This window comes from Mobula birostris, chromosome 14 (genome assembly GCF_030028105.1).
Source record: "Mobula birostris isolate sMobBir1 chromosome 14, sMobBir1.hap1, whole genome shotgun sequence".
NCBI lineage: Eukaryota > Metazoa > Chordata > Chondrichthyes > Myliobatiformes > Myliobatidae > Mobula > Mobula birostris.
The window spans coordinates 39183222-39204703 of record NC_092383.1 but is presented as its reverse complement, the minus strand read 5'-3'; the positions used below and the strand labels follow the sequence as shown (position 1 = coordinate 39204703).

At 38.1% G+C, this 21482-nt stretch overlaps 2 protein-coding genes across 4 annotated transcripts in view; both read right to left on the bottom strand.

Moving 5' to 3' along the window:
• The window catches only part of cemip (cell migration inducing hyaluronidase 1), a 215876-nt gene that overhangs the window by 108361 nt on the left and 86033 nt on the right, over positions 1 to 21482 (bottom strand). Inside the window, exons 2-3 of the mRNA XM_072278406.1 lie at positions 11783 to 11941; positions 986 to 1123 (exon numbers count right to left, since the gene is read on the bottom strand). Of these exons, the coding sequence (XP_072134507.1) occupies positions 986 to 1123; positions 11783 to 11885 (241 nt within the window). The 5' untranslated portion in view covers positions 11886 to 11941. The remainder of the gene's footprint in view (positions 1 to 985; positions 1124 to 11782; positions 11942 to 21482) is intronic.
• LOC140209845 (cell surface hyaluronidase CEMIP2-like) overlaps positions 17399 to 21482 on the bottom strand; it is a 90114-nt gene continuing 86030 nt past the window's right edge. For 2 of the 3 annotated variants that reach the window (XM_072278408.1, XM_072278407.1), the window contains exons 23-24: positions 19864 to 19973; positions 17399 to 18445 (exon numbers count right to left, since the gene is read on the bottom strand). In XM_072278408.1, coding sequence (XP_072134509.1) covers positions 18249 to 18445; positions 19864 to 19973 — 307 coding nt within the window. In that variant the 3' untranslated portion in view covers positions 17399 to 18248. Of the gene's footprint in view, positions 18446 to 19863; positions 19974 to 21482 lie in introns of those variants that run through there. The other variant, XM_072278409.1, reaches the window with a different exon arrangement.

The window sequence follows — 21482 nt, the reverse complement described above, 5'->3', positions numbered from 1 at the left end:
CTGTCCATGAACTATTTGTTCTCTTTTTGCACTTTTAGAAATATTTCTTATAGTAATTTATAGTCTTTTGTGCCTTGTACTATACTGCTGCCACAAAACAACAAACTTCATGACAGGTCAGTGATAATAAACTTGATTCTGATTCTGAAGTCATCCACCTGTGATGTTGGCTCAGTGTTTTTCTCTTCATTAGCTCATACTGGGCAATTCTTACTTCCCTGAATTCTGAAGCATTTTATACTCCTTTTGTTGAGTTATCTCTCTAATCACTGACATGCCTCCATCAACCACAATTCATTTCCTTAGACTCATCCTATCAGAGACATTTCCTTAAAATAAGCAATTCTCCAGATGCCTGAAATTTTGAGCAACACGTACAAAATGCCAAAGGAACTCAGGAAATCAGACAACATCTATGGAGGGAAATATCTCTATTTTCCCTCACACCCCAACCTTCTATGTAACTTCAAACCAACTTGAATTTCTCTCTTTCCCAGTCGTGACAGAAGATTTTTGACCTAAAGCATTAAGTGGTCTTCTCTCTCCACTGATGCTACCTGACTTCTTCATTGTTTTCATCAATTTTGTTTCCAATTCTTGTCTACTTGTCAACTATCTGTTCCTCTCTACCTGAGTATTACACAGCTCCCTCTACACTTTTCAGTATATTTCCAATATTTCTCTGAAAGGGCCACCTAAATATTCATTTTCACATTGTAAATCAATTGATCCACTTAATCCATTGAAATTTCCGTTGAAAATTAACTTATTATATGTGATGGAGCAATGGTTTTTTTGTTCCACCTCAATCAAAGCTCTTTTGTACAATAATATAGATAATGTAATGTCAAACAAAGTGAAAACACAAAGCAGGTAATGGTTCTATTGACTAAAATTAAGTGAATTTTAAAGTGAATCAGCTTTCTTAGTATGAAAAGCAATTAAATCGTTTAAAGCCTCTTAGATAATAGTAGTTAAAGTGTACCTCCATCAAAGATGTGAACAGAATGGACTGTCACTGAAGATGATAGCAGTAGCTTCTGATTACGTCCAATGCTGACTCGATGTTCCTTATTGTGTCCAGGATTCCACACTTGGAGATCTGGATCCTGGTCAGGGCAAGCTTAAAGCATAAAGCAGATAATTTTCAATATAAAACTGCTTGCCCATGGTGCAGATCACATTGTTATCACCTAGTTATCACTCACAATAGAGTACCCATTACTCACAAAACATAAATCCCCTTACCTAACATTGAACCACCATCCTCAATATATAATAGTTTCATTGTCTGTGAGAAAAGAATGGCTGTTACATTTGACTCCAGCCTAATCACAGATTTCTTAGGATATTTTGGTGTACTCAATTGTTTTAAAGATTGAGTTGCAATATTATAAATAATGGATAGTTATCTGACTTACTAAAGTGTTGTACTAAACAGGATGAACGGTGAAGGTACAATGCAGCAAGCAATTGAGTAGAAAAGAGGCTATGCGAGTTCTAATGGTAGGACTGTGAATAATGAATGGATTTACTGAAGTACGAATAGATCCTTCACAGGTCCAATAGCATGACACTCCCTCCTGCTTCCTCATTTGACAAGGATAACTTTCTGTGGCTTAACTTGATCAAGTCTGGAAAAATGCATAATGAAAATACAACAATAATACCCATCATAAAAGGGCATTGGTGTTCTAAGGGTGGTAAATTCAGGAAAGATAAAAGCTGGAAAATCTTGTAAAAACCAGATGGTAAAGTATGCCAACATCTAGCGAGCTGGAATAAATTTGTTTTTTTAGAAAACACTTTTCTAAATCCCACTGAACCCCAAGGCATTCATGAGTATGAACGAAGTGCTGCAAAATGAGATTAATACAGAAGGATGTTGCTGAGTATTTAATATTTCAGTGATATTTGAGTAATATTGTAAATATATTGTTCATTTAAGCATTATTTGTTTGTTTAAATAATGCATTATGGGTTATATATGTAAAAGTACATAAATGGCATAAGTCATTACCCCACGATGTCATATGTGCACACCTCGATAAAGTAAGAATGAAGCTAGAGTACACAAGTTATTCCTGGCTCCTTGTTTCTTTTTTGATTAGTTTTATGCTCACTTTATCTCCTTATCTGCCCATCATCTCCCTCTGGTGTTCCTCTCCCCTTTTCTTACTTCCATGGACTTCTGTCCTCTCTTATCAGATTCTCCTTTCTCTAGTCCTTTATCTCTCTCACCAATCAACTTCCCTGCTCTTTACTTCCTCCTCCCACCCCTTTTGGTTTCACTTATCACCTACTACCTTGTATTTCTTCTTCCCCTCCCCCCACCTTCTTACTCTGATTGGTTTGTTAAAACCCAGACAACAATGATCACTTCATGGGATTTTATTGAACCAATCATGGATTACATAATCGGTAACCAATAGAAATGGCACATATAACCACACACACATAAATGGACTAATCACAGGAGACATAAAAGACGAACAATGTAGATCAACAACACTTCATTGAAAGTTGCACTGATGATGTTGCTTAGCTGGGTAATGAAACGTCTGCAAGATAACAAGCCAGTTCGGTGAGCTGCTCAGTAACAACATCCTCAACCAGAGCTACATATATTTTCCAACATCTTACTGAAAGTAGATCAATACCCTCAGCCCAGGATAAAGGATATCTTTGCAAATTTTTTTTGTAAGAAAACACTTCAGCAAAGTGGACCTAGCTGAGATCTACCTACAGATGGAGATGGAAGAACAGTCCAAAGTCTTTCTCGCCCTAAACACTTACAAAGGGCTTTATCACTAAAATAGGTTTAATTTTGGAGCAGCATCTGCACCTACACACTGGTAGAAAGCTATGGAGAAGATGCTGCAAGCCTGCCCAGGCACTCAATGTTACCTGTCTGACACCAATTGTTATCAGTATGGATCACACGGAAGATCTCCAAAATCTCAAGACAGTGTTATAAGGATTAGAAGATAACGTGCCCAGAGCATAGTTGGTCAAGTGTGAATGCTTTAAACCAAGCATTACTTACTGTGATCACACCATTGATGCACAACAATTACACACGTGTGCTGAGAAAATTCAAGCACAGATGGGTGGATAAAGACCAAAGCATGTGTCACACTTGCAGTCCTTTGTAAGATTTGTCAATTACCATAACAGGTTCCAGCTAAACCTGGCTACCGTCTCCGCCACTTGAACTCATTACTACAAATCAGAAAAAAGTAGCAAAAGACAAAGCAGTGTGAGGTGGCTTTCCAAAAGGAAAAGGAAATGGTGACAGCAGACACTGTATTTACACAATATGATTCACATCGTCCAGTAAAGCTTGCCTGTGACTCCTCGCCTTATGGTATAGGTGCAGTCATGTCACATTAGAAAGAGATGACATAGGATCAGAAGGTGTAGAATCGTTGTGGGTAGAGCTAAGAAACTGCGAGGGTAAAGAGGCCCTGATGGGAGTTATATACAGACCTCCAAGTTGTAGTAAAGATGTGGTATACAACTTAGAACGGGAGATAGAAACTGCATGTCAAAAGGGCAAAGTTACGATACGGGGGATTTCAATATGCAGGTAGATATTGGGAAAATCAGATTGGCGCTGGATCCCAAGAGGGGGAATTTATAGAATGCCTATGAGATGGCTTTTTAGAGCAGCTTGTGGTTGAGCCCACTTGGGGCTCAGCTATTCTGGAATGGGTGTTGTGCAATGAACTGGAATGAATTAGAGAGCTTAAGGTAAAGGAACCACTAGGGGACAGTGAACATAATTTGATAGAATTCACCCTGCAGTTTGAGAAAGAGTAGGTACAGTCAGATATATCTGTATTATAATGGAGTAAAAGGAATTACAGAAGCATGAGAGGGGAGCTGGCCAAAATTGATTGGAAGGGAATACTAGCAGGGATAATGGCAGAGTAGCAATGGCTAGAATTTCTGGGGGTAATTTGGAAGGCACAGGATAGATTCTCCCAAAGAAGTAGTATTGTAAAAGGAGGATGACATAACTGTGGCTGACAAGAAGTCAAAGCCAAGGAGAGGGCATATAATAGAGCAAAAATTGGTGGGAAGTTAAAGGATTGGGAAGCTTTTAAAAAACAACAGAAGGCAACTAAAAAAACCATGAAGAAGCAAAGGATGGAGTACGAAGGTAAGATAGCCAATAATATTAAGGAGGATATAAAATGTTTCTCCAGGTATATAATGTGTAAAAGAGAGGCAAGAGTAGATATAGGACAGCTGGAAAATTATGCTGGAAAGTTAGTAATGTGGGACAAGGAAATAGCGGACGAACTGATTAAGTGTTTTGCATCAACCTTCACTGTGGAAGACACTAGCAGTATGCTGCAAGTTCAAGAGTGTCAGAGGGCAGAAGTGAGTAAAGTTGCCATTTCCCAAGGTTCTTGGGAAAATGAAAGGTCTGAAGGTAGATAAGTCACCTGGACCAGATGGTCTATACCAGGGTTCTGAAAGAGGTGGCTGAAAAGATCTTGGAGGCATTAGCAATGATCTTTCAAGAATCAATCTATTTTGACATGGTTCCAGAGCACTGGAAAATTGCAAATGTCACTCCACTCTTCAAGAAGGGAGAGAGGCAGAAGAAAGGGAATTATAGGCCAGTTAGTCTGACCTCAGTGGTTGGGAAGATGTTGGAGTCGATTGTTAAACATGTGCTTTCAGGGTACTTGGAGGCATATGATAAAATAGGCTGTAGTCAGCATAGCTTCCTTAAGGGAAAATCTTGCCTAACAAATGCGTTAAAATTCTTTGAAGAAATAATAAGCAGAATAGACAAAGGAGAATCAGTGATGATGTGTACTTGGATTTTCAGAAGGGTTTTGACAAGGAGCCACACATGAGGCTGCTTAACAAGTTAACAGACCATGGTATTACAGAAAAGATACTCGCATGGAAAGAGCATGGCTGATTGGCAGAAATGGGAATAAAGGTAGCCTTTTCTGATTGGCTGACACTGACTAGTAGTGTTCTACAGGTGTCTGTGTTGGGACTGCTTCTTTTTACGTTAGATATCAATGATTTGGATGGCAGAATTGATGGCTTTGTGGCCAAGTTTGTGGACGATACAAAGATAGGTGAAGAGGCAATTAGTTTTGAGGGAGCAGAGAGTCTACAGAAGGACTTAGTCAGCCTAAGAGAATGTGCAACAAAGAGGCAGATGGAATACAGTGTCAGGAAGTGTATGGTCATGCACTTTGGTAGAAGAAATAAATGTGTAGACCATTTTCTAATTGCACAGAAAATTTAAAAATCTGAGGTACAAGGGGACTTGGGAGTCCTCATGTAGGAGTCCCTGAAGGTTAATTTGCAGAATGAGTCAGTGGTGAGGAAGGAAAGTGCAATGTTCGCATTCATTTCAAGAGGACTAGAATATAAAAGCAAGGATGTAATGTTGAGGCTTTATAAAGTACTGGTGAGGCCTCAATTGGAATATTGTGAGCAGTTCTGGCCCCCTTATCTGAGAAAGGATGTGGTGATATTGTAGGAAGTTCAAAGGAGGTTCACAAAAATGATTCCAAGATTAAAAGGCTTACTTACGAGGAGCGTTTGATGGCTCTGGGACTATACTCACTGGAATTCAGAAGAATGAGGAGTGTCTCATTGAAACCTATCAAATGTTGAAAGGTTTCAGTAAAGTGGATATGGTTCAGAGTCTAGGACCAGAGGACATAGCCTAAGAATAGAGGGTCATCCATTTAGAACAGAGATGAGGGGAATTTTTTTTTAGCCAGAAAGTGATGAAAATGTGGAATTTGTTGCCACAGGTGGCTGTGGAGGCCAAGTCACTGCCTATATTTAAGGCAGAGGTTGATAAATTCTTGATTAGTCAGGGAAAGAAGGCATACGTGGAGAAAGCATGTGATTGGGGCTGAGCAGGATATAGATCAGCCATGATGAAATGGCAGAGCAGGCTCAATGGGCCAAATGGCCTATTTCCACTCCTACATCTTACGGTCTTATGTTATGACTAATGGAAATGAACACCCCATAGCATTTGCATCATGTTCCCTTACTGCTGCAGAGAAAACTTATGCATAGACTGACAGAGAGGGTGTAAAATATTTCTAACGGAGAGAGTTGATCCCCGTTATTGGTCATCAACCACTAGTGTCCACTTCCAATCCACAGAAGGGTGTTCCACTAATAGCAGCAGCATGAATGCAGAGATGGCTCTGTTTCTTGCAGGGCACAGTTTCAAGATCAAAGTTAGGAGGACAACTAATCATGAAAATGCTGATGGATTTAGCCTTGGAGAAGAAAATACCAGAAAAATTCACCAAAGAAGACATTCATGTTGACATATGCAAATTGTAAGTCTCTCTATTACGGCAGAGATAATGCAAAATGGAATGAGAACCACTGTCTCAGGTCTACATGGCAACCAAAGATGGTTGAAATGTGCAACAGAAATTCCATTTCCCCCATTTTTACCAGCGCTGGGATGAACTTGCCCTGGATGGAGGTTGACCTATGTGGGGATTGAGAGTTGTTGTACCTTCCAAGCTGAGAGCTGAAGTGTTGGAGGAACTACACACTGGTCACCTAGGCATGGTTAAAATGAAAGCATTGGCTCGAAGCTTTGCCTGGTGGCCTGGGATAAATCAGCAGAGAGAGCAGCTTGCCATGCACTTTTCAGAATGCCAACACATCCAGAAGATGCCTAGAGCAGCACCCCTCCATCCCAGGGAATGGCTTGCCCTGCCCTGCCATGGCAGAGGATTCATATGGAATTTTCCAGATCATTGATGGGCGCAAATTTCTTGGTAATAGTGGATGCATCTACAAAGTGGCCAGAAATTCCCCCAACATTCTCCACTACAGCCACACACACTGCTGATGTGTTGAGAAGCCTCTTCTGAAGGACTGGTGTTCCAGAACACTTAGTCAGTGACAATGCAGCACAGTTAGTTGCGAAACAGTTTCTGTCATAACTGAAAATGAATGAAATAAGATATATTACATCTGCACCATACCATACCACCCAGCCTCCAAAGGTTTGGCAGAAAGGTTTGTCCAAGGTCCAAAGAATGCACCATGAACAATATCAGCAGAAGACACTACAGAGATGTTGTACCAGAACCTCACCAATTTCTTCCTTGCATATTGCAATGCAGCACACTCAACACCCAGCAACTCATCAGCTATGCTGTTCCTGGGTTGTCCCTTGTGCTCATGCTTGGATCTCTTCAAACCCAATCTCAGAAGGCATATGCAGGACAAACAGCTGAGACAAATTGAGGGTGCCTCAAACAAGAAGGTTTGATATTTCACTCCTGGACAAGCAGTCTTGGTGAGGGACTACAGGGGTGATCAAAAGTGGGTACTTGCAAGGATTAGGACAGAACTGGACTACTCTCCTACACAGTGGAGAATGCATCTAATGTCATCTGAAGATGACACATTGATCAGTTGAAGACAGCAGAGTGAATTGTTAGAGAAGAAATTTGTCCAGAGCTGTGAGAACCCCCTCCTGCATTCCCAAAGTCAACTCCTACAACCACCACTGAGGAGGCTCCAGAACCTGAGGTTGTTTCACAGCCACAAGTCTCACCTGCCAAGCAGAACGACCACCAGTTCCCCCCCCCCCCCCCGCCCCACCCCGGTCAGGAAAGAAGTTAACTTATGAGAGGAAGAAATCCTCCATGGTGATTAAATCTTTAGGTCTGAATGGAACAATTTAAAATTCACTATGCTGTGGGTGTCTATATAGTTATTGTATTCTATACTATAATCTGTGTGTTTAAAATATGTGCATAGTACATGTATATATGTTGAAATGCAGTCTGCATTGACTTGGAATTTACAGGTAAGCAGGGAGGAGCATTATGTATTTAATATTTCAGTAATATTTGAGTAATATTGCAAATATATTGTTTGATTATGCATTCTTTGTTTAAATATTCATTATGAGTTATATGTAATAATATGTGAATGGCATACATCATATGTGTGTACCTTGCTAAAGTAAAAACAAACTAGAGTTATTCCCAGCTCCATGTTTGTCTTTGATTAGTTTTATGTTTTGGAGTTACAAAGCATAACAGGTGCTCAATTTGGTGAGCCACATGGCTTATTTCGAATGTTGACTGGCTCTATAAATCCAGCAGGTTGTTCCAATGGGTCTATGACTGCTGAGGCTTCCATGATTTTGAGTTAAGATTGTATAAGTGATTATGATATACAAATTTGTCTGGGTTGTTAACTGCCTAGATGTAAAACTAGCAAGTGTGGGAATCAGTAGGCATGATTTTAATGATTGTCTTCCTTTCCCAAATGTCCTGTGTTTTCCCACTTAATAAAGCATGTTCAGCTCTACGTACTCACAAACAGTTTTGTTTTATTTTATAAACCTGGTTAAAATCATTGGCAGAGTAAACATATCAGCTAATTATAGATTCAAATGCCACAGGAAGCCATTTTGTGAATTATGATTCTGCCAACACTTCGTAATTATTATTCAATTCGATTAGTCCTTTGATTTGCCCAACAACTAAGCAAAGTTTTCCCAAGTATTTATCATATTTTCTTTATAAAATAGTAAATAGTTATTTCTACAACAGCAACAATATTTATATGCTTTCATAATTTAAGCAGATTGCAAATGTTTGTATACAGTATTCTTGAAGTGTTGCTTCGGAAATGAAATATTTTCTTTATAAAATAGTAAATAGTTATTTCTACAACAGCAACAATATTTATATGCTTTCATAATTTAAGCAGATTGCAAATGTTTGTATACAGTATTCTTGAAGTGTTGCTTCAGAAATGGAGAGAAATTATGTTGGCCATGTTAAGAACTAACTTAATAATTGATCATGTGATATTTTGATGTGCAGAGTGGTTTTAAAGCCAATTTAAACACAAGTTCCACACCAAGTGAAAATAAATGATATCCTGCATGCGTAAAAAGCTGAAATAAAAACAGAAAATATGAAAACACTTGGAAGATCAGAGTGCATCTATGGAACTTAAAATAGGTAATGCTTCAGATCTAAGCCACTTCTTCAGAACTGGGAAAGAAAAGGTTCCATAACTGACAATGAGATAAAGGACTGAACAAACTATGGTTTGGGAGACTTCAAATTTCAAGCAATCATCTGCAGAATCAGCTCATCCAATGGACAATGCTTCCAACACTCTGCACTGCACTTTTAAAACAACATGACAAGTAGGAGTCTTTTAAAGGAGAGTTAGTGAGAGTTCAGGGCCAATTTGTTCTAGTAAGGGTTAAAGGAAAGGATGTTAAGATCAGGGAACCTGGATAACAAATCTTATTGAAAGTGTATTTGGGAAAGAAAGGAAGCAGATGATAGGTATGTCATCTACAATCAAAGGAATTCCTTTGAGGAAAATAAAGAGAGCAGGAGAGTATTTAAGAAAGAAGTTAGGAGGGCAAAAGGAGGCATGAAATAATCTTTGGAAGGCAAGACTGAGGGATATGCTGAGTCATTCTATAGGTATATTAGAAGAAAAGGGTAGCTAGGGAAAGAGTGAGTCTCTAAGGGATTCTATATGTGGAACCTGGGAAAGTGGTCAAGGTCTTAAATGAATATGTCTCATCTGAGTACACCTGGAAGAAGAATCTGGAGTTTAGTAAGTTCAAGGTGGGAGATATGGCTAGTCTGGAGCACATCAGTATTAAGAAGGTGGTGGTGTTATATGTCTTGGGACATGTAAGGTTGGATAAATCACCAGGGCTGGATGAGTTGCAGACAAAAGTGAGGCAATGTATTTTAGGAAGCCAAGTAGGGTAGGATATATACAATAAATGGCAGGGGACTAAGGAATTTGATGAACAGAGAATCCAAGTTCAAGTCCAGAGTTCCCAGAATGTGTAAACACTGGTTGATTAGATAGTGAAGAAGGCACATAATATGCTTGTTTACATAAGTCGGAGCATTAAATATAACAGTTGAGATATTATGTTGCAACTTTAGAAAGCAATTGTCAAGCTGTACTTGGAGTATTGTGTTCAATTTTGGTTGTCACGTTACAGGAAGGATGTGATTGCACTAGAGAGAGTGCAGAGAAACTTCACCAGGATATTACCTGGATTATAGGACTTTTGACAGTGAATGGGCTGGTGTTTTATCCCTGGAGTGAAGAAAGCTGAGGGTGACCTGATAGAAGTGTATAAGATTATGAGAGGTGTAGACAGCCAAATCTTTTTCTCCAAGATAGCTGTATCAAAAATGAGAGGCCGAAGGTTTAAGGCGAGAGGATGGAATTGTAAAGGGGACCTGAGAAATGAGTTTTGTTTTTACACAGAGAGTGGTTCTATTTGTTCTGTCAGAGGAGATGGAAGAGTCAGATGTAACTATGTTTAAGAGACATTTAGACAAATACATAATTAGGCAAGACATGGAAAGGTACGGCAAAAATGTGTGCAAATGGGATTAGTGTAGATAGCCTAAAAAAGTTGGTGCTGACGTAGCTTTCAGGAGATGAAAAATAGATTTGGAAGGGATTTGAGGAAGAACATTTTCAACCAGAAGTAGCACGAATCTGGAACTGGGTGGATGGTGAAGGCTGACATTTTCCACATTTAAGTAGTAACTGGTTGAGTATTTGAATTGGTAAGATATATAGGGCTATGGAGCCAGAAAATGGAGTCAGAAAAGATAGGCTCTTGACAATGGACATGGACATAGTTAGCTGAAGGGTCTGATTCTTTTTAAGGCTCTAATTACTCCTGTAGTAATGTCCTGGGGTTGACATGATTAATCTTTGACAACCACAGCTAACTTCCTCTATGTAAGGTATGACTCTAAACATTGAAGTGCCCATTGACTTCAGTTTTGCTAAGGCTTCTTGATGTCACATGTGGTTAACTGTTGCTTTGATGTCAAGAACACACAAAAAAACACACCCTTAGTTGGCCATTTTCTTTCCCATTCACCTAAAACAATAGTCTAGCCTCATTGATGACTGCAAGCTTACTCTCAGCTTGTTCCACCATTCATAGACTTTGTGGGATTCTCTGCTTTAATTTTGTATTAATATCAGTTGGAGCAGCCTGTTGCTGTTCCATGCTGACAAAGCAGCCACCTGGTGCTATTTCCCTTTGATCCGTGAGACCTGAACAAAATGGACTTACTCAGCCTGCATTTGGGAAATGGAATCGTCAGCACATATCTGAAGGCTTTGCTTGTGGACAGGGAGCTGGAGATAGGAGTGTAATTCACTTGGATGACAGTCACGAGGATTTCCTTCCTTTCTATCTGGTGATCTGTCTTTTTTTTCCAACATCTGCTCTGTAATTCTAGCACATGCAGCACATCCAACAGACTACCACAGAGACACACTGCAAGAAATTAGCAAATTCAGAAATGGCTTTGCAGCACCTAGAGTCTGTGTAAGTATCAGAAGCCTCTCAAAGCACAGTGTTCTGCAACTGACGACATAAACATGCGTCAGTCATGGCCTTTAAAAATTGCAATTGCAATGAATAAATCTTGCAGAATGTTTCTCTGTAAGAGACCAATGATTTTAATTTCATCTAGCAACATTCAAGGAGCATTTTGTGATGAGTGCTGTCACAAAATGCCTAAACGTACAAAAGGCAGCGTGACCAGAAATGTTGGGTTGAATTTCCTGAACTCTACATTTCTTGAAGATTAACCTAATTTTTTGAGATTTCAGCTTCAATTTTGGGAAATAAATCAGCACAGTGATTCAGTTTCTTAGCAATTTACCTCACACAGTATTTGAGCAATGCTTACACTGGAAATCTCAATTGTCCACATACCTGCAAACAACACAGAGAGGTTTGGGGTTAGCAGCCACCCTATATTCCAAAATAGGTGCATTATCATCACCATTTTTATGTTTCTCCTGCTTCCACAAGCCATCGAACGTCTGGCCACAAGCAGTTTGTGTGAATGATCAATCACTTACGTCCAAAATTCTGTATGAAAAAAATTAAAAATAGTTGGTTTAAAAGTAGAACATGATCTCACTGCCTATTTCAGTTGTTTTGAATGCTAGAGATGCTCATCTATAATTCTGTAAACTTAGAAAAGAGCTGCAAATTGGCTGAGTGATTCTCAATTCTGTTAGAGAAAGTGAGCCCAGCAGCAATACATTTTGAAAGCAATGGCAGACAAAATTAAATCTTCATCTCCAAATGAAGGCCTCACATGAGGGATCCAGAGAAATTTCACACCTCACGGCTTTAGATGCATGTTAACAACAGTAAATATTCCAAGGTTGAAAACACATTAGTAATGTCTCAGCTTGCTGTTTTAGTAAAATCCACTTCTTTTAAAACCACTGGCTTCCTTGCAGTTCCAAGATATTTAGAAGTAAGTTGTCAATGCCACACATTTCATTCAATTAAGACCTTTGTTCATTCCTGCATATTCAGTAATTAAGAAATGAATCTCCAGAACAGGCAATAACCAAATTTTCTTTATCCTGAGGATGGACTGGGATGCAATGGTCTGCAGGATGTTATGAAGGGGCATCAAAGGGTATGGGGAGAAGGCAGGGGAGTGGGGATGACTGGAAGAATTCAATCTGCCCATGATTGAATAGCGGAGCAGACGTGATGGGCCGAATGACCTACTTCTGCTCCTATATCTTATGGACTAAAGGTAGAAGACTGATACAGTGGTACACAGCAAAGACCAAACTAACAGCAACACTGATTTCTATATGCAGCTCTATACATTGAATGTGAAGCATAACATTTCATTGAGTTAAACACAATGCAGCAAACCATTTATTAATTTGTACTTATTCACAGACCTGGTATCTCTAATAGAGTTGATATTTACCACAATAAATTTGCTTAAAATCAGCTGAACCCATTTCAAAAGGCAGCAAAATTATAAGTTCAGGTTAGGTATAGTGCAACTGAAGTTTTTACAATTCTTTTGAAATGGTTTTTAAAAGCAACATTTGTAAGCAATTGCAGTCAGATCTAGATCCATCACCCAGAATCACTGACAAACTTACTTGGGCCAGTTATGGAAAGCCTTTCTTATTGGCTCTTCCCACCGGCATGATGTGTTTTGGCAGAAGGAAAAGCTTTATCTCTTGGCAAAGCTGTCAATTATGTTTATAAATTTCCAACAGAGATATTTAAAAACTATTAAAAATTAAGTAAAAAATTATTGAATAATTTAAACACGTCTTACAATTCAGTGTTTTGAATTATTTCAGCAAAAGTATTAAGAATTTTAATTTCCCCTTCACCTTCTGACCTGCAAGCCTAAAATCCCTATTGAAAAACCATGTGGTGTCAGATCCTGCACCAGCTCCAGCTGGCACAGAATTCGAGTAGTAATCCTCAGTGAGGATGGATGGCATCTGTGAACTCCACATGGCATCCAGTTATTGAGATTGGGACAAATTTGACACCCCTCCCAAGCTTGCAATAAGAACCAGATTCTCAAAATCACAACTACAGCAAGAAAGGTGGATATTTGCCTTACTGACTGCAGTCTAACTGGTTCTTTCACTCCCTTTTGAATTCCACAGATGAATTTGCTTTCATGAATAATCAGGGCAGTGAATTTGATAAGAACACAAGAAATAACATGTTTAGGGCATTTCATCTTTGCTTCAACATTCAATAAGATCAAAGCGATCTTTTACTTTATCTGAACATTCTTGCATTAACCCCATATTCCTTGATACCACCATCAACATTCAAACGTCTACTGGTCTTATACATACTCAGTGACAGAGATTTGCAGCCCTTTTGATTAGAAAATTCGCTTCCCTCTGGGGGAAGAAATTCATCCAGTCAAGCTGCAAATATGGAAAGATGAACTTGTTAATATTTCACATTAGGGATTCTCCCTCATAACTTTCAGAACATTGTGTTTCAAATTCCAGCAACTGCGATTTAATGTTTTGCACATTTTTTTTCTCATCTGACTGTTCGACTCCTTAGTTTGAAACACCACAGTGAAGGAAAATAATGCCCTCAATCTAACTGGCCAAGCACCATAACAATTGTGTATGCTTCATTTAGACTACCTAGTAGACAAGTACTCGATAATGGGCATGAACATGGTGGGGCAAGATGACTGTTCTTGTGCTGCAGGACTCTTTCCCCTCTCATTCTTGTTAACTTGAGGAAGTTTGGGACAGTCTGATTAATCTTTTTTCACACAATAAATCCACCAAATCAAATCAGGTGAACTTTTGCTGTACTCTCTATCCTCCCTTAGGTTTGGAGCCCAGACCTGTACAGAATATTGTTGATGTGAGCTCATTGGGTTTTTCATTCCAGGAAAAGAATTAAGAAAAAAGGGCAGATGCTGGAAATTTGAAATTAAATAAAATGCTGAAAATACTTAGCAGGCCAGGCTGCATCTGCAAAGATAGGAAGAGAATTCATGTTTCAAGTCTGTGAGTTTTTATTCACAATTTATAATTAGGGGAAGGTATTTCTACTCTTCCGAACTCTGAGTACTTGCTACATAAAAATATTTTCCCTTTTGTTACTTCTGGCTCCTTGCCATTCACCTTGATTTTATAGCCCTTTGTTCTGGACCTCTTGATAGGGACCGTTTATCTACAGTCTTTACACCTGGTTCTTGTAGGTCTTCTCACAAGCTCATCCGTTCTAAAAGCAATACCTGCTTCTCTAGTCCATCCACAACCTTACCCTCCATTATCTCAATTTTAGATGCTAACCATTTATTGATGCTAATCGACAAGTTTTTAAATATATTAACCTATAAAAGAAATAAGAAATTGGCTATGGATAGTACAAAATATTTGTCATTTACATAATATTAAGTTGTCCATGGGTGGTAGGTTACACATCGATGAAAATTGATACTAGTTTGTTTTCAACTGTATTCAGTTACTACTCTGAAATACATCAGCAAATATTTCTAAAATGAAACTATGAAAAGAACACTTTCTAAAGTGCTGCCTAGTTGCTTTGGCTTATTGCAGGTTTTGCATTCAGCAACATACTTAAGCTTTTAAGCAGAAACTTGGGGGAAACTCTTCCCTCCAAACTATAATTTTTTTAGTTCAATTTACATTTGAATCATTAAAAGCAGAAATTCTACCCAAGAATCTTAAATGTAGAAGAGTACTTTAAAATTACTTCACAGAGCAATAATTACAATGGAAAGTAGACGCTGAGCTCATGTAGGAGCATTGAGACCAGGATAACTAGGACCATCGACAAGGAAATGTTAATTGGAGGCAGGAAGATGCAAGAAGAATTGGGTTTAAGGAGCTAGAGGAAGGGAGAACTTGGGATGTGTATGTTGGAGCAGATTCTGGAAATAGAGAAAGGAAAAATCTAGAATGGATGTAAACATGGGACTGACTATTTTAAATTTATGTTACACACATCAAAGTTGCTGGTGAATGCAGCAGGCCAGGCAGCATCTCTAGGAAGAGGTACAGTTGATGTTTCAGGCCGAGACCCTTCGTCAGGACTAACTGAATGAAGAGTTAGTAAGAGATTTGAAAGTGGGTTGGTAGCCAGGTGGGCTAAAGTGGGCAGGCAGATAAGATTGAAAAGAGATTTTTATTTTCCTTAAACAAATATGTTAGATCAAAGAATGTACATTTGTTATGGAAGCTATCAGCAATGCAGTTAACAGTAATTATTTTGTTCAAAAATCCAATCTTAGAAGAGATTCTTTGTCAAATACTTTAGGAAACAGCCCTGGAATTATACACATGGCAGAAAACTATCATGATAAAAGTAATTGTCTACTGTTCATGTAGCAGGCACCGAAAGAATCAAATCTTGATTGTGCACTATAAACATTATCAACTTGAAACCTGATTCATAAGATATAGGGACACTATTAGCCTGTGAATTCACATTAATAGATTTTTATGTCAATCTTAACTGTCTGAGTACTGCATTTCAGGTCAACTTCCAAGTTACAATGAACCTGGTTAACTCTTATCTTCAATTGCTTGTTTTTGAACTCCATTAGAGCTTCCAAAGAATTTACCATTTTTCACACCCAAGGTTAATTACTATTATGAATTTCATATTATAAGATTGGAGTCATAAGGTCACAAACACAGCACTAAAACAGGCCCTTTGGCTCTCCGAGCCCTTTTCGATGATCAGACACTCAGTTACACCAGTCCAATTCTGATCCTATTTTATTCTTTTCGTTTTCCCATAACACGTTACCCCAGACTCTTCTACTCACCTGCATGTGAGGGGCAATTATAATGACCAACTAAACTACCAAAAGTCTGTCTTTGGGCTGTGGGTGGAAACCAGTGCACATGGGGGAAATCTTATGCAGTCAGAGAGAAAGTGCCTACTCCACCTAAGCAGCACGAAAGATCAAGATTGAATCCAAGACACTGGGCTGTTCACAAATAATGGATCCATAAACGCAGCCAAATTCAAAACTCTGTTATTGAATCATAATCATACCGCATACAAATGGGCCATGTAGCTCACAGTGCCTGTGGGAAAACCAGGCATTAGAAGAATAAACAAAGAAAGCGTTCACTCAGTAAAACTATTCTCAAACTGATAGAACTTTTGCATACCAGTGTTTAAAGACCTGGAAGATTAATGATATTTGCTTTTATATTAGTGTGGTTCCCAAGAGCAAAATCAGAGTGTTAAGCTTCAAAAGACCTATTTTTCCAACAGGAAACTTTTCACTTTCAGCTAAGTATTTAGTGTAAAAATGGCTGCTTTTGCCTGTTGTCTTCCAGCTGACAGGCTCCAGAAATGGCTGCGAGGACCGGCACATCACAGACAAAATGTCCTTTCAGCTATACTCATTGTTGGAAAACTGCTCAGATGTCAGCCCTAGTCTATCTACTCTTACACATAGTAAAGGTTGTTAAATCTCAAACACTAAAAAATCTGACACATTTTCTAATAGTGTCATCCTAGATAGCTTAGAGAACTATGCACTCACATTTTCTTCGTGGAAATAGATACTAATCATATACAGAGCACCAGTGTGCCTGCTAACATCTTGCCCTAAGCTTGCTATTTTGACTGTGAAGTGAAAAACTGAACAGTGCTTTCATTCAGGTCCCTATGACCCATTCGTTCAAACATTAATTGACCATTGTAAATTATCACTAGTACATTGATAAGTGGTAGAAGTAAGGGGGAGTTTGATGAGAAAGTGGGGAAAGTAATAAATGAGATTAATGCAGGATTAATGCAAATGGGTGGTTAGTGGTTGATGAAGGACCTGTTTCTGTGTGGTATCTATGACTCCATGAGGCGCTGAAGTAAAATTATGTGGTGAATAAAAATTACTAACCAAGCTTGTTCTGTGTAATTAAAATTGACGTATAATTAATTTACATTGAGGCAAGTTACAAGTTTCATTCAAAACTTGATTTATATCACTGATATAAGTATCTTTCAGGTTTAAGCAGTTGCCTGTGTTCAATGCACAGCTTTAATTGAAACTTTATAACATACAGCTCCCAAGAACACAAAATCAGAAAGGTGAGTGAAAGAATCAAAATTTTCATACACAAAAAAATCATGGTAACGTTCATGCAATGTGGTATATACCAGGGTTATATTGGTTTTGCATTATAATTTCATATACTACGACCAATCATTATACCTCATCACTGTAGTTTATGACAACTTAAACCCAATAGGTGCTCTATTTTAAGAAGTTTTGTCTAATTGAACCATGGTTAATGCAAATCTAAACAGATCTATACATTAAAGCAGCTGCATGCAAACTCATTTATTACACATCAGATATCATGAATGCCAGCAGGATTTCAACATAATAACCCATCAGGTTCTGAGGTACCATTTAAAAGTTAAGATATATAAACAGTTCTACTTTTCACAATACCTGGCATTCTCACAAACAACTCAAGATTTATTCTAAACACATGGGGTGAAATGTGTAACACTGATCATTTTGTAATCTGTAAACTAGAAAGCATATTTTATCCCCAAGGATGAACAAACACATGAGTATTTCTCATTTTGCTTGTATATAATGCAATTGTATTGTTTGTCCAATTAATGAAAATTATTCAGTTCTTTAGAATGACAAGTCACCTTCCATCTGTAGATGCAAGAAGTTAATAACAAAAAATGTATACCCTTTGTCACACAAATTTTATTACATCAAGTTAATTTACCTTTATGTAAAACCATTTACTCACTGCTCATGTACATAATATTTATTTATAGAAATGATACAAAAATTAAATTGTCAACATTTCAACAATTTTCTCTCTTCCTTTCCATTACTTATAAATTAGATTAGGGATATTAAGTCTTGAAACAACTTTAAATCTCTCCAATTTTCCTTCATTTTTCCAGGACAGTCGTATTCATGGAGTTTCAATGGAACATACTGCTCCAGAGAGGCAGCCAGCTGCCCAAAACTCTGGCTTATAATTTTAATCCATGCTGGGTTCAGCTGGCCCTTGAATCCTAACATAGCAAAACTTCCTAAAATTAGAAAGGAATAATTAATTGTTAATTTTGATCTTTCAGTATTTTGATTTAAGTTGTACAATAAAACATGCAGTATTGAGTATTTGTAGTTCTTATTTACTTGATTAAAAATCTACACATATCAATACAGAATAGAATAAAAATCTATAACGTGGTGTGAAGAGCCAAAACACAAGAAATGCAAAAGGGAACAATTCAGTGGATCATTGTAGGTATTATAAATTGCTTATCCAAATACTTTTGAATTGCTAAGTGTCAATCACAAGCAGTAGAGACACTTTCAAAAGAGCAAGCAAAAATGAGTGTGGTCATTTAGCCAAATTATATGCTCTTTCTTAATAAAAATGTTATTCCTTCCTTCACAGAATCCAACTAGTCTCCTAAATGATTCCAGATTTTTGTTTCTCTACGCACAGTTAATGGCTGATATTAATCAGCCTGATGTGCTTCCAGACATCAGCCCTCTATGCAGTGATAAAAACAATTCTGGAAACATAACTGGTAACAGATCAATTATAGATAACAACAAATAATTTAAAATTCAAATAATTCTTTGATTTTAAACAGCTGAAAATATATAATCAGCTGACCTTCCTCAGCAATGCAGTGGAATGTCATCGGTAATCAGAAGTTACAAAAGACGACCATATTAAAAAGACAATTAAGTGCAGAGGTTCTATGGTCTTGACTATAGCCCTAGAATAGTACCTGCTTGATTTTTTTGAATCAATTATTTTATGGCAATGTGCGATACTATATTCTGCTTATACCCTCTATGCATTTGGCTTAGAAAGTTATTAATTCCTAGGATTGAAGGGCCAAACAAAAATAAATTCAAAAGTGGCACTATTTGCAGGCATTTATAATTTAAACATGCCAGATTTTTTACTTCATGGCATTTCATTTATTTTATTGTCCGCAGAAAGCATAAAGTTATCAGTTACAATTAATGCATGTTCACAATACTTATGTTCGTATGTTGACAGAAGCTAGAACATTTTGAATGATTTTGAATTTTCCAAAGATCTCTGGACAAACATTGGGTTAATATAATTTAGTGTAATTTCCATTCTGCTGTTCAATTTCAAACACTATAGAAACAAAAGCTATGACTGCCTTACTTCTGGTTTTCAGTACTGAGAGCAGATTTCAGTACTGCCTTCAGTAATGCATTAATTGCACAGTTTTCTGGTAAGTGACTCTTCCAGCCTATCCTATAAATGCTAGGATCTTCATAAATTAGCCCTTGAAAAAAGAAGTTTCAGTCCTTTTACCCTTTGTGAAACATCTCCAATATTGACCACTCTTGTTCCCAATAATACATTCCCTGGATACCGCAAATAATAAAAACATTTCTAATTAATATTTTTAATTTTGGTCTTTAATAGACTTCCATCACAAATGTACATCACCTTCCATGAAAAAATTGATAGGCTTTGCAGCACCTAGCCTGAGAAAAGCTGAAGACACTTGGAATAGTGACCAGCCAGAATCATCTCTTGAACAGACAAAAACAATTGACCTGCAAAAAAGAGAAACAGAAGAAATAAAATGTAAAACTGCCAACAGGAATGAACAAAGTTTAGATTAAGTTGTTCTTTCTAAAATGGTTAGTGCCCAGAATTAAACATGGATAAAGCATCAATATGTGGATCTCTTACTTTGAATTTTTATACATAACTTGGTTCCGCGCGCAAGAAATGATACTGTATTTAGGTGCTGCTTCTACATCATGACAAACAAATAGTAAAGAATGGAGATATAGTCCTGATGCAAGGTCTTGACTCAAAATATTGACAATTCCTTCCCCCCTCCCCCCAACAGATGCTGTTTGACCCACTGAATTGTTCCAGTTGAGGCTCTCTATCGGTTGAGGTTGACCATGGATGTTGCGTGCCAGCTGTCTTCGTAATACTCAAGCCAGGCCAGTATGATATTGTGAACAAGCTGTTACCCATGCAGCGGACTCCCCCTCTCTGCTCAGCTGATGAATCCAAAGGAATGGCGGAGACAGATACTGTTTGGCACCAGTGACATTGTAGGAGTTGTCAGTCAGAGTAGAACTCAAGATACGACTGCTTTAGGGGCTCCAGCTCTGGATTTTTTCCTCAGGGTTTACTCCCGAAGCTTTCCACTGAGTGGGTATAGCCACAAGGTAGTGGAGGTTTAAGATCAGTTTTCTTTCTCCTAGGTGAGCTGCCAACCAAGGCTGATGAGGTGTTTATTTTTCCAATAATTTGTATTTTTTTCTAGGAGGTAAAGAATGCAAGTGAATCAGCATATAGGACGGAGATTAAAAATCTGGCTGCGTAGTGCCACAACATCAACTATTCAATGTCAGCAAGAGCAAGGAGCTGATTATTGAATTCAGGAAAAACAAAACAGCCATCATGAGCCAGTCCTCATTGGAGGATCAGAGATGGAGAAGGTCAGCAACTTTAAATTCGTCCATGTTATCATTTTAGAAGACTTTTCCCGGACCTAGCACGTAAATACAATTGCAAAGAAAGCATGGTAGTGCCTCTACTTCCTTTGGCATGACAACTAAAACTTTGACAAACTTCTATAGATGTGTGGTTGAGAGTATATTGACTGGCTGCATCACAAGCTGGTATGGAAACAATGCTCTTGAATGGAAAATCCTAATAAAAGTAGTGGATATGGCCCAGTGCATCATGGCTAAAGCCCTGCCCACCATTGGGTCCATTAACACAGAGCAAAAGCAGCATCTGTCATCAGGGATCGCCACCACCCAGGTCATGCTCCCTTCTCATCGCTACCATCGAGAATGTGGTACAGGAGACTCAGGGCTCACATCAGCAGCATCAGGAACAGTTATTAACCAACAACCATCAGGCCCTTGAACCAAAAAGGGGATAACTTCATTCAATTTCACTTGCCCCATCATTGAAATGTTCCCACAAGCTATGGACTCTCTTTCAAGGACTTTACATCTCATGCTCTCAATATTTATTGTTTATTCATTTATTATTATTTCTTCCCCTTTGCACTTGCACAGTTTGTTATCTTC